At 47.2% G+C, this 14,130-nt stretch overlaps 1 protein-coding gene across 1 annotated transcript in view; it reads left to right on the forward strand.

Annotated features, from left to right (window-relative positions):
* The window catches only part of TSPAN7 (tetraspanin 7), a 125,327-nt gene that overhangs the window by 89,716 nt on the left and 21,481 nt on the right, over positions 1-14,130 (forward strand). The window contains exon 2 of the mRNA XM_045876309.3: positions 13,166-13,354. Within this exon, the coding sequence (XP_045732265.1) occupies positions 13,166-13,354 (189 nt within the window). The remainder of the gene's footprint in view (positions 1-13,165; positions 13,355-14,130) is intronic.

Raw genomic sequence — 14,130 nt, forward strand, 5'->3', positions numbered from 1 at the left:
TGCTCTTCATGTGGCAAAACTATGTGACCTATCACTGCCTTTTGGAGATCAAAAGAGACGTAACTCGGAGTCTGGGAAAATGGTTTCCTGGTTCCTGTGTTGCTAATGCACCTATTCATTCATGTATGAAAATCCAGGGAGATAATTGGCTGGGAAACGCACAAAGTTTCCAGGACAATAGTCAGGATCAGAATGACTTTTCAGGCAGTATGAAGCAACCTTCATACTTTTCCACATATAGACAAAAATCCTGTCAAAAAGTCCTGCTGGCTTCCCATCCATAGGACTTCTGTCCCATGGATGCATCTGGAGACACTGTGGGAGTGCCCAGAAAGCTGTTTACCTTCTGTTGTCACACTTCCCAAGGCAACCCACTCCATTTTGGGCAGTGCCTATTATTAGAAAGTTCTTCCCCGTATTGAGACAAAAATCTGTTTCTCTATAACTTTCCCCAATACTGGCTTAAATATAGACTTTTGAGGACTGACCTAGAAACACAGGCACCACGTCTAACACTGCTTCCACAAGAAAATGCATTCGGAGTGCCAAACAAGTAATGTGTAAATAATCTTCTGGAGCACAACCCCATTCATAAGGGGGCACATGCCCGGTAGCGGACACGGGAGGCACTCGGCAGGAAAGGGGAAGGGAGGAGACTGGTGCTCACAGGGTCAGTCTGTAGAGTCCATCTGTTCACACCCCTGCCCCTCCCACATTTCCTGCATGTTGACAACTAGAAAGTGCCCACAAAGTTTCTGGAAATTGGTTCAGAATTCTGGTTTCCTCACAGCCCATCCTTAGGAAGCACCTAGGCAGCATAAAGAAAACCCGGCTTCTCTGTACATGGCTCCCCTTCCTGGACCTCAGCCCTTGGGAGCTGGCCGGCATTGCTCACACTGCCGTGGGACACAGACAGTCGTGGTGGCGGGGGATGCGGCCCTCGAGTTGGGCAGAAGTGAAATTAATGCTGGGCTGTAGCCCCTTATTAGCTTTGTAACTTTGAGCAAATTGCCAAACCTTTCAAAGCCTCGGTTTTTATTTTATTTTATTTTATTTTATTTTATTTTATTTTATTTATCAGAGAGAGAAAGCGGAGGGAGGGGCAGAGGGCGAGGAAGAGAGAATCCCCAAGCAGACTCCCCACTGAGCACAGAACCCAACACGGGGCTCGATCTCATGACCCTGAGATCACGACCTGAGCTGAAACCAAGAGTCGGTCCCTTCACCGACTGAGCCACCCAGGCGCCCTACAAAGCCCCAGGTTTTAAAGGCTGTTTTTCATCCGCAGAACAGAGATTAAGGATAAATGTGGTGAAGCATGTAAGGAGCACAGTACTGCTCAGTAAATGCCATTTATCAGGGGCGTGTATACAGGTAACTGTTTGTGGACTCTGCCCCTAGTTTGTGAAGGACAATCACATCCCCTTGGCAGGCTGTGGGGAGGGCGGATATGTCGCCACCGCGCTGGCCATCACTTTGGGTCGCAGCTGCTTTGATAGTCACAGCTTCAGAGCGGGTTTCTCTGGTATGTATTTTAGCCACAGACTTCGTGGTTTTTTCCCTCAGGGTGAGACCCAGAGTACTTTAGTTTCCTAAACTTTTCCCAGAAGGTGCTACGGTTTTCCGTGTTGCTGCCAAGCTTTCCTGAGTCTTCCGGTTGGTCCTTGTGTCGACTTGTGTGTGAAGTTTGTGATACTTGACATTTCTGGCTCACCCCAACATATACATCGGAGTATTTCTTCCCCATCCTGGCTCATTTAAAGTACCAAGCTGGGGCGCCTGGGTGGCTCAGATGGTTAAGCGTCTGCCTTCGGCTCGGGTCATGATCCCGGGGTCCTGGGATCGAGTCCCACATCGGGCTCCCGGCTCAGCGGGGAGCCTGCTTCTCCCTCTGACCCTCTCCCCTCTCATGCTGTTTCTCTCTCGCTGGCTCTCTAAAAAAAAATAAATAAAATCTTTAAAAAAAAAAAAAAACTTTAAAAAAATAAATAAATAAATAAAGTACCAAGCTATAGCTTGGAGCAGAACGTGTTTCCATTTCTATAGATTTTCCTGCTCGAAAGGGGAGAAATAATGGACAGCATTTTTAAATAAATCAGTTAGTGACTATGCCTGCAGGTTTTAATTTTTTTTTAATTGTGGCAGCCAAATTCTCAGGGTTGAGCATCAACCTGGCATCATTGCTAGGATGGGTGATGCTGGCTTCTGGGCTTTTCTTACAGAGGAGGCAGGGGCAGAGGGTTGGGGGAGAAAGAACCTTCTCCAGGGCAGGCTACCTAGGAGGATGTTAAGGGAAGGCAGTAGTTGAGGGCCAGGCCTTTCAGTGTCTATTCTGCCATTTAGTGCTGATGACCTCAGACAAGTGTGACAGGAATATTAGGAGACTGAGCTAGACAAAGCATTAAAGCACTTAGCATAGTGCCCAGCACACAGTAAGCACCCCCTCCAGTCCTTCCCACCCGCCCCCTGCACGGTTGTACATATTTTTTTATTACTATGTTATGTTAATCACCATACATTACATCATTAGTTTTTGATGTAGGGTTCCGTGATTCATTGTTTGCGTATAACACCCAGTGCTCCATGCAGAACGTGCTGGTATAAAGCACCACTCATTCTCTTGACTCCTAACCATCAGTTGTTGACCTCACGGAGTTCTAGGATGTTAGAGCTTCGAATTACATTTCCGTTAGTGGATTAGACCTAGCTGTTCCCATGCTTTCTCATGTAGTCCCCCTGGTGGTCAAAAGCAGACATTTATGAAGTAATGTGCCAGATTAGAAGCGAGTTGGCCAGAGAACAGGTTTTTAATCTGAGTGCCACCGCCTGGCCCTGTGCAAGTCAAGTCCACTATCTGGCTTCCTTAGTGCAGGGCCAGTGACCGTTGATCTCCTGGCGTCCAAAGCTCACACTTGCCTCTCAGCCTGTCTTCTTGTATTCAATCACATAACAAATATTTACTGAGTCCCTACTATGGGGCAGGCATTTGTCTTGGCTTTGGGGTTTCATCAATAAAGCAGGCAAAATCCCCTGACCTCGTGGAGCTTAAGATTCATTTGGGGAGACAGACGAAGCAAGTAAATCCACGTGTTCGGAGATGGTAAGTGCAGTGGAGAAAAACCAAGTGGGAAAGGGAGTAGGGCTTGCTGGAGAGGCAGGGTTCTAGTTTGAACCCGGGTCATGATGGGAAGGCTCATTGAGGAGCAGAGACTTGAAGAAGGGAGGGATCTCTGAAGTCCAGGCAGAGGAAAGAGCGAGTGCAAAGTCCCCATGGCAGGAACCGGGCCGCAGCCAGAAGGCCCGTGAGGGTTGGAGCCAAGTAAGTGACGAGGGAGCCACGGGAGGTCCCATCAGAAGAACCAGGGAGGGATGCAGGCCAGGGTGAGAGTGCTGGCTCCTGCCCTAGGAGGTGGGATGTGTAGAAGGGTTTCGAGCAAATGAGTCATATTATCGGATTCTCGTTTGAACAAGATCAGCCTGGCTGCAGTGTTGAGAACAGAGCCGTGGGAGCAAAGGTAGAGGCAGGGAGAGATGCCATGGTAGTGGTAGAGAGGGCGAAGTATCCTCTTTGTGCTTTTCCGAAATAACTGATTTTTTTTGCCAAGAACGTGTGTTACCAAAGTTAATTTTTTTTCCTGCAATACCCTGTCCATATTAGACCTCTGAATTGTCCCTGTGTATCTTATTTGTTGGTGGTATCACATAGGTGTGTGGTGTGGATATTTGAGTATTGAGAGGAAAGTTAATTAAATCATGAATAGAAGTGAGGTGGCTTTTTTTTTCTTCCCTTAAATCATCTCAGGCGAAAGTTAGGACCACTGAAAGAAGACCACGTTACTATTTGTATAAGAATCTTGTTATTCAGTGCTGCTTACCTGTTTCCTCCACAGGTTGTTTGACTCATCTAATGATAGGCCCTCTTCTGGCATTATGTCTCATCAGTGCCAAGTTCATCTGAAGAGAGGCATGAGCTCCCCCAAACACCCCACCCTCGGAGCCCCCATCAACACATAGCTAGATCGAGCACAGGCCTTCAGGGATCACCTCACTGTCTATGTTCTAGCATCTTCCTGTTGACTTTACACATGTATGTATGAGGTGTACATATCCATGGAGGACTGTGGGTTTGTTTTGGTATTTTGGAGATGATAATCGTATATAGAAATGCTGCAAAGAAAGTTTTCCCTTTTGCAAATAATGGAACTCCTAGAAAGCTCAATCTGTTCAACAACATAATCATGAGAGAGACGTGTTGCTCTTCAGTCCCGGGTTGGCATTTCGGTTCACACGTATGGAATTGCCGATAGGACTGGTTTATCCACGTTCGTTCCCATCTGGTAACCCCCAAGGACACAGCCCCTGGAAGAGAGCTGAATTCGAAGGTGAGAGATTGCCACTAAGATGCATTCTGCATTTATTGAACTCCCATCCTGTGCTCATCATGGGCACAGTGACTGGCTTTCGAATTAAAAATTGGGAACCACACTCAGACAAGCAGTGATTCTATTAAATGTGCATTAGGACAGAATGTCTGAACGACCCGTTGTCTTGGAAGATCGGACACAAGATGTGGGTGAGTGAGGCTTTGGTGGATACAGAGGAGGTAAAGGACCTGATTTCCTCCCACAAGACTCTTCAAATCTTGACACACACACAATTAACAATGCAGGCCAGGGTAAATGTGCAGTCAGCAGAAACTTTCTGTCAACAGGCATTAATAACGCAGTCGTAGCTCTTGTTTATAAGCTTACACGGACCCGATCTTCTTTTAAAAAGCTCTCTTCTTATTAGTGTGGAATTTGATACATCTTTCCACAGCAGTGGTCCGGTCCTAGGTCACCCGAGGAAGGGAAGCATAGGAAGGGGTCTCTCCCCACAGCACTTCCTTCAGTTGCTCAGCGGGCCACCTGTTAATGCCGCTGATAAGGCTGGCTGTTGGTGCTCCCGGCACTCACCTGCCTCTTTGTGTGTGTCAACTGGGCCAACAGTTTTTAAATGCGAGTGAGATCAACTTGGGGGTTCCGCGGAGGAGGTGTGGCATAGAGGGAATCCCCCAGACAGTAAGCTTCTGTCACTTTAGCCACTACAGCTGGTCCTGATTTCTAAGTACACAAATCTCCCCATTAAGTGGCTTTGCTGTCCCAATTCTTCGTAAGCATTCATCTGTATGCCATCTATTTATATATCTGGGTCATCAGTGAGACCAGAGGTGTGAGCTACGTCCAGACAGTCTTATCCTCTGGTTTGTTGGCTTCTTTCTTTTACGAGCTCTTAGAGGCTGGAGGTTGGGGTTAGACACTCCACGGTGGTGTAAATCACAAACCTAAGTCCGTTTTGAACATTTTCAGTGAGAACTCAGCAATACTTACAGATGAAAAGTAATGCCGAGAAGCTGCCCTTAAAATTTCTCCCTGATATAATGGAACATTTCTCAATGTGCTAATAAGCATGGAGCAATTCTCTTTTGCTTCTGGGGCCTTTCTTTGTGGATTTTTTTTTTTTTCCTTAAGAGGGAGGAGACCTAAAGTCCAGAATCCTTTAGAGTAATATACAGGAAATGCAAAACCAATTCAGGGCTGCCCATTCTTTCACATTTCCTAGTAGGATATACAGACTCCCTAATAACATGTTTGGAAATTTCCTGTGACCCTTTGTTGAATAATGGAATTAAGTAGAAGGTGGGACTGGTTGGGCTCATTTGAAGGGGTTTAGTAATTCAAGTAATGAAAGGCTATTTGACTAAAGTGGTCTTGATTATGATTTTAGCAGCTGTGTAGCCCTGACTTTTCCATGAGAGCTCCATTTCAGATGACTCCACCATGTTCAGAGCCAGTTTTGAATGCAGGAAGTGCTGCCAACATATTGATCAATTGCCACCACTCCCTGGGCGTCTAGGACATTAGGGATTATTCAGTCTTCAACCAGCCACCTGCTTGAGCCCCTCCCCAGCTAGCCGCCCCCAGGCTGAGTACAAAGCCCAGCGAGCACAGGCCCTTGGGGAACACTATTGACCAGTGTGGTCTGCATCCTAGGGAACAGTTGGGTTTGATCCTGGCCCCTCTGAGGACCCCTAGGCAACTCAAAGTAACACATAAAACTTAAGCACTGGAAGGGCTCCTACAGATGTTACGGGGGCCAGTCCTGTCATTTCACAGATGGAGAACCAAGCCACAGATCTGCAACCTGAGTGGCGCAAGGACGGAAGCCTTGTTTGATAGACTTAAAGCATTCCTGGAGCTGTTGCCTGTGACACGATCAGCTGCTTTGCTAAACACGTGAAGAAAGGCCTGTGGTGAGCCCACAGCAGGAACTGGAATTCCTGAGTTTTCCCGGTGCTGTTCAAAACCCTTTTCATATTTTCAGAAGCATCGATGTATGATCTGTTCGACAGCGTGTACATCAGACCCTGGCTGCTCACTGTTAAAATCCAAATAGAAGCTAGAGTTTTTGACAAATCACTCTGGGCTCATGACCTAGCTCCTGGAATTTGAATTCTGTAAATTGGCTATAGGATGAAGTGATATTTAAATATAAAATACAATTGTGGGTTTTCTTGGGTGTGTAAAGGAAGAGTTCTGCATCTGCCCGTTGGCATATATGGAGCCCATGAACTGGGCTGACCTTTTGTTTCCCATAAGTCTTTAGGGGAATAAAAAAAAAAGCCTCTTTCTTCCATGTCTCCTACTTCTCCTGTCAGCAGCCACCTTCATAGACTTGTCCACTCAGTTCTGCGTCTCCTCACTGTTCCCCCAAGTTCCGGCATCATCCCCCGACATTCTAGTGACTGTCTTCCTCCAGCCTCAGCCCCGTCCTTCCTCCCCGCCCCCCCGCCATCCTCTGCTTCTGTTTCCTGAGACACATCTTTCCCTCGGCTGTCACTTCCGGCCTCAGCCCTCACCTGCATCTCTGACTTGCTCCCAAACTGCAGTCCCACCTCCACGAGTGCCTTCAGAACGCTCCCCGCGTGGCCTTTGGTCACGTCAAACCCCATAGAAAACAGGGCCGGGACCAGACAAGTCTCTGGGTTTCCTAATGGTTCTCAAACCCAGTTTTAACAAATCAGTGTTTAAGATCATCCCAATTCTCTCCCTCTTCTCAACTTCCCCATCCCCTTTTAGAGATCGCACTAATCTCCCTCTCTTCCACACATACCATAGTCATAAAAGCGAGGGAGTGAAAGAGTTGAGTTGGCTAACAGACCTGCCTAGAAAAAAGCAGCTCAAATCATAGGTCTTACCGCTCTTAAGACGACATGTCATCTTCATATAAAAAAAGGAAAGCTTGTTGTTACGCTAGTGACCTTAGGAAATCTTTGAGCGTCCGCGTAAAACGGCAATGCCTGCCCCTCTGGGCGTTTTTCTTTCCTTCTCTTTCCCAGCAACCACTTGTCACCTCAGAAAGCTGGTAGAACGGTGGGCATTGAGTCCAGAGACGAGCCGACTTGCCTACTCCCACTGCTGACAGTTTGTCAGTCACAGGGAGGACCTAATAAACTTCCTGGTGCTTATTTTCCAAGTGGGCACTTCCCTAAATAGATTTGCGAGTGAATAAGCATGTCAAGTTGCAGCTTCTGATTTGGTGTCTCGGAATGTTAGAGCTGGAAGGGAGCACTGGAAATCAGGTTTTTCCACCTCCTGATCTTACAGAAAAGGGAACCAAGGCCCAGAAAGTTTCGGTGGTCTGCCCCAAGTCACACAGCTAATTTGTGATCAACTGCAACTTGAAGCCCTGGGATCCTAACTCCTGGCCCAGAGCTCTTCCCTTCACCTACATTTTAAATAAACACACTGGCTCTCCCTCTGCCCCTCAGCTGGACTGGGTTCTCAAGCCCACTGGAAAACCCCAACCAATTCTGCCTCTTAGCCCAACCCCGTATTTTCACAAATAACTTGTAATAAAATCTTAAGTTGTAAATATGACAGATTCACACTGTTACTTCTTCAAGTTTAAAGAGAAAAAACCACGACGTGGCAGAAATTGCTGGTTTGTCTACCTTTCTGGTTGCTTTATCTCTCCGTGTACAAAATCAGGTCAGAACACCAGGCAAAGTGCCCGGCCCCATGGTCTCCTCAGCATCATGCTTCAAGTAAGAGGGGGCAGAAAGCATAATTTGCTTGGCTGCTTCTTAAAAATCTAACTTCTGAAGACCCTGTCTTTTAATGATTTAATTCCTGCTTTAATTATTATTTAATTGTATTTATTTTAATTATGATATGGATGGAGTTTCTGTGTCATGTGGTTTTTCTGAGTTAGAGAATTGTCTGGAGTCGGGTGGAACATTTCACAATGCCTCTGCGTGGAGTCGCCAGGGGCGAATTAACTTGGAAGCCTTTGGGATGATCGATCTTGTGGCTTCCGCCTAACCTGCTGTCTAGCTGAGATTTCAGCCTACGATTTCTTCTGTGTGTTTCTTCAGGCTGGTCTTTCGTTCCTGTGCTTTCTATCCCAGATGGCTTCTTAGGATGGGGTCTATTTGAGAGAGCTGGTGCTTCTCTAATTCAGTTTGTCATGGTCTTTTTTTTTTTTTTTCATTGCATAATACATGGGTTCATGAACCCCACCTACAAGAACAGATACACATTATGCCAATGGTGACCCAAGTGCGTATTTCGTATCTCATGCAATTAAGGAAATAAAGAGTACATGGACTTGGCTCCATCAGACCCAAACCTGGCACAGCCTTTCATGAGCATGAGAGGAGCTACAGCTGCTCAGTCAGAAGGCTGTGGTCTGGGGGCAGGGGAGGCAGTGGGTTCCAGTGAAATGCCCGTAGGCATGTGAGAAAGACAGAAGCACCGTCTCCCTGGCTCCTCTCAGAGGACCAGGACGCTGCAGGGATGATAGGGAGACTTTCCAGCATTAGCTGTGTTAACCTGGCAGGGGGGGCAAAGGACCACACAGATTGCTGCCATTGCTCCCCCAGTATCTACTTCCAAATGACAACGAACCTCAGGAAATCTCTTCCAGAGCATTTTGGACACCCCATGCAATATTGGCCAACCTACCCATATATCCTTGCAATGTGATTTTAAGGTAATGTGAGCCATCACATTTTCTAGTTCAGATCTACAATTTATGGTGCTACCATTATAGCTTTTTCGGCCTCCTCACCAAGCCTAAATCAGAGGTAGCCGGAAGTACTCTACTACCCATATATTCTGAGCTGCACCGGAAGCACACAAAATGTCGAGCCTCCACGAGAGGCTGGGAATGAGAGGAGACCCTGAGCCTCAGCCTGGCTACTGCTGGCGGGCACCGGGCCTGCCCTCCTGGCTCGTAGTTGACATGAGAATGGGGGAGGTGGTGGCAGCACCTTTCCCAGGCCACTCGTGTGGGCTCTGACCTGTAGGCTCTGATCTGTCCCCTCTTCAGCCACCCTGTTGGCTGCTTGCTAATGGAATCTTCTGAGAAAGAAGCAAAACTTCCATGAGAAAGTGAAACCAGTGACACACTGATGGGTTTAGAAATTGCAGGGCTCTGAGGAGCTCAGACACAAAATTTCTTTGGTGAGCCCTGAGCCTATTCATGGGGAGCAAAAGCAGAAGAAGCGTGTCAAAGGAACGCGTGCCTTGCTTTTCACCCTGGGGGTGCTTGTAAAGGTACACATAGGGGGGAGTGTGCGCGTGTGCATGTGCGTGTCTTGACAGGAACCAAGAAGAAAATCACACAGTGTATAACAATGACTTTTGATTTGGGCTTGTCTTTGTAGGTTTCTTATCCTTGGTGAGAAGCATTATTATAGTAGACAAAATGAAAGAAAGCACGAGTTTGTATTTTATGGCTCTTCAGCCCTTAGCTGGTAGTTTTTTTCTTCAAGCGCCTGGCGCTTTTGTCCCATACTTGACCCAAGTCCAGCCCAACCTTCTTTCCCTTGTCCAGTTCATCTTCTCGTCTTTGTCCTTAAGCATTGTAATGTCCCCCAGATGACAATGCGGTTGGCCTTCGTACCATTTCTGATAGTTCCTCAGAGAGCTGCAGAGAGTAGAGCAGGTCGACGGCTAGCAGGAGACTTCTTGTCCCTTCTCACATCTACCATCGGCTGTTTATTCATTTGCTCAGCAAACACGTACTGGACATTGACCATGTGCAAGACACACATCTCCTGCCCTCAAGAGGGTCACAGTCCTGGATGTGCATGGGAGGGGGATATGGCACCGCGTGACAGTGGGATAGTACAGAGTAAGTTCTGCGTAAGGAGACTGGGAGGAGTAGGCACAGTATGCCATACAAGTTAAGGATGTAGACGGGTAGTGATAGGAAGGGGAAGAATTCTCACCAAAAGGATCATCACGAGCCAAGGCTGAGAAGCAGTAAAGCCCAGGGAATACACAGAGAACAGCTCAGTTTTACTGGAACTACATAGAATGCATAAAGAGGAGGGAGGGAGATGAGGCTGCTGAGGTGGGTTCGGTGTGCACAGAAGGCCTTGTGTAGGTGGGGTTCGGCCTTCCAGACACAGAGTTGGGCCATCAGGGATCTCTGAGTATGAGAAGAGCAACATTGGAGAAGGGCTTTTCTCTCTGGGCTGTTTTTAGAGTCCTAGAAGACAGGTGCTGGATGGGGCCCATCTATGCCAGTCTCCACGTCATTAGGAGAAAGAGAGCTCCTTAGAGGATGATTGGCTTGGTCTAGGTCAGGATCCTGGATGGCTTTCCTCCCACACAATGTGGTGCCCACAGTGTTGTGTTTCTTTGCTTCCACTGGCAATCTTTAAGAGGTACCTTTGAGGTCTGCAAAAATAAATTTTAACGTAATTTACATTTTATGAACATTCTAACAAAGTTGATATTACAGGTTTTGTACTTTACCAGAGAGCGCTGTCCTATAATGAAGCAGTGGTGGCATTCAGAGAAATTATTTTTTGAAAGGAAAAAAGGGATCAAAATGTTAATACTGTTACCCTTAAAATCCAGATTTGGGGTAACTTTGATATACTGCGTATAATATTTGCTGTGCACTGTATGAAGTGGCTGGTCACAGAAATCTAAGCCATCAGACTCTTCTCTTCGGTCACTAAAGCCAATGCATCCTAACGACATATGTCCGAAGCGTTATGAATCTCGGGGGGGTGGGGAGCAGTCACATGAAAAAGAGTAAGTCTGTAGAGGAGATGTGTCTTCAGCCTAAACAGTGCCTGGCTTAACTGAATTCCTGGTTTTGATCAGTACATCGGCACTGTGACATTTAGAGCATTAGGCAGATAATGGTAGAAGTGGGAAATAGGGGACGAGGTTTTTCTCTGGTTCCATCTTAAGGCCCCTCACAATATCCACCCGACGGAGAAGTTTTGTAAGTACGTGACAGTTGAAGGACTCTTATGAGGCAGATGTTCTAAGACCCAGAGAAGTGAAATGGCCGTGTTTGGCACTGTATTAAGCATTGAGACATAAAAGATAATCCAGGCACTCTCCCTTCTCCCTAATGTTCACTGCGTTCTCACCCCTAATGAGCGGAGAAGTGAATCTTTTTTTTTTTTTTAAGGATTTTATTTATTTATTTGAGAGAGAGAGAATGAGAGACAGAGAGCATGAGAGGGAGGAGGGTCAGAGGGAGAAGCAGACTCCCTGCCGAGCAGGGAGCCCGATGCGGGACTCGATCCCGGGACTCCAGGATCACGACCTGAGCCGAAGGCAGTCGCTCAGCCAACTGAGCCACCCAGGCGCCCCGGAGAAGTGAATCTTAACTTTTGCTTCTGGTGGATGAAAAGCATTTTATGTTTCCATTTTATGCTTCCCTATGGCGGAAGAAGGCTGTTCAAGGGAGCTACTTTCTTTAGCAACCACCAGGTGTCAGCAGAGGACTTGAAACTCTTGGCAGCCTCTGGCCTTGGTTCTCTTAACTCACTGAGGCCATCCCCCAATGGAACTTTTCAAAGGCGGTAGACCTCCCCTGGGCCCCCTTCTCCCAAATATTAGTGTCAAACGCTTTCTCCTCAAGATCACGTCACATTCATTCGCCTTCCCCTTACAAAACTAGCACTAGTCTCTCAATCTTTTTCTGATTCAAAGCTTTTAATTCTGTCTTTCATGGTGATGGTTCTACAGAGTAGAGAGGCAAGTGGGGTGGGGGCATATTTGGGACAGTGTGTTGATGGACAGGGGAGACCTGCTTCGCTCCTGTTTCTCATCATGCCTCCTCACTTGGATGGCCAGGCTGGACAGGAAGCTGAGGCATTTGCTATAGGACATTGGGTGATAGGGTGGGACAGAACTTGGGAAAGGGCTCCTTTGGACACCCACGCTTCTTTCGAGCCTCATGAGGTGTCAGAAGAGGTGGCATTTAGGGGGCTGTCCGTTTGGACAAGTGGCTAAGCTATTGGCAAACTGAAGTCGAGCCGAGCTGGGAGATAGAGACACAAAGTCAACAACTGGCTTTAGCAGCTGTAGCTGCTGGGTCGTGTGGCCTGCCGGGGGTGGAGGGTAAAGCATAGCATGTAGCCCCAAGTCTGTTCCCTAAAGTAAGGGCCTGATTGATGCAAGGTCCTTGTAGTTTAGACATGCTGTGGCGATTTCCTTTGGACTGATCTGTGGGATTTGCCAAATCGCATTATTGCTAATTCCAGGAAATCTTCAGATTCTTCTGTTGTTTTATATTGAATAAAGCACTGTAAATAAGGCAATGTATCAATAGGGATTCAAAAATATTTTGAATGTTTTGCTTTTGTAGAGATTTTTGTTCTAACAGGGAAAGAAAATCATCTTGCTCCTTAAAACATCATGCAAAATGTCCTTAAAACGTACCGTATCCACACATGCCATTGAAGAGGGTGGCCGACATTCTTAATGGCCTTATGCCCAGCTCGGCATTGGGTGGCGGCTCTCCGACCAGGCCTGGGAGGGCTCTGAGACCTGTATTAGCACAAACATGCATTTTTCAGAAACAGATTTAAAAAAAGGTTCCTTGTTGTCGGCTAGACTTGCAATCCATGTGGTAACCACATATGGCTTTGTGTAAGGGCCAGATCTAATTGTACAAAACCCAAGTGTCTTTAGTCTGGGATGGCTTGAGTGACGGGTCTCCGACGCTTCCGCTGCTTCAGGGACTCCTGAAGCAAGTGCCACTTGCCCACGGAAATACGAGTCTTCACATCCAGGCCACATCGAGGGTGTCGATTCTCACCTTCACAGTTTCATAGCCCCTTCTCTCCTCCCCTCCACCTTTTCAGATCACTGGGGTGATCCTGCTGGCTGTTGGAGTCTGGGGCAAACTCACTCTGGGCACCTACATCTCCCTGATTGCTGAGAACTCCACAAATGCTCCCTACGTGCTCATCGGAACTGGCACCACTATCGTGGTTTTTGGCCTGTTTGGATGCTTCGCGACCTGCCGTGGTAGCCCGTGGATGCTGAAACTGGTGAGTCTGTCACAACAGAACACTGCTCTTTCAACGACTTTGTGAAAAAATATAAATCACATGAAAGTGACAAGTCAATATGCATGGACTCTAATTTTAGTCCAGACTCTTACCTAATCCACCCTTTAATCCCTTAGAGGGCAAAACAACCCCAAACACAGCCTGGCACAAAAAAATCCAGTTCTGGTCCCTCGAGGTAGGTGGTGACAAAGCAGCAGCCTGTGGTTCTCAGAAGCCATTTATATCCTCATGGCGAGATGCCTTGGTCCAGTCTTGCATTCCTTCTTAGAAATCTCTTCAGGTGTGTGATATGCAGCTTTGGTGGGCAAGGCAGCATCCCAAACATCAGCAGCCTTTCGGCTTCAAGTTCCCACTGGAGAAATACATTCTGCCTCCTTGAACTTGGCCATGCTTGGCTGCCTGGGCATGTTCTTCTCAACCTGTGCACCCCAGTTCAGCACTGTGGGAGTGGAGCTAAGCCAGAGCTTCCCCACTCAACAGAGGGTTGATGCCATGCCAAATGTTGGCTACCAGGCCCAGGGCTGGGTGCCTTCACTGCAATAGGACACACACAGCATGATGTTTCCCAAAGGGTAAGGGGCAGGGTGTCATAAGGCTGTTACCATGATTCTTAAGTTTTTGGTAGACTCATTGCCTAATTGTCCACTCACCGCCCATGCTCTTCATCAGTGAGCATTAACATTAAAGGATTTTATAGATAAAAGGTACCAAGGGCCTCTCCTCAAAAGAACATTGTGTTTAAAGAGATTTCTTTC

The sequence above is a fragment of the Mirounga angustirostris genome, unplaced genomic scaffold (assembly GCF_029215605.1).
Source record: "Mirounga angustirostris isolate CCGP_5_RB_7025 unplaced genomic scaffold, mMirAng1.0.hap1 SCAF_11, whole genome shotgun sequence".
In the NCBI taxonomy this organism is placed as follows: Eukaryota; Metazoa; Chordata; class Mammalia; order Carnivora; family Phocidae; genus Mirounga; species Mirounga angustirostris.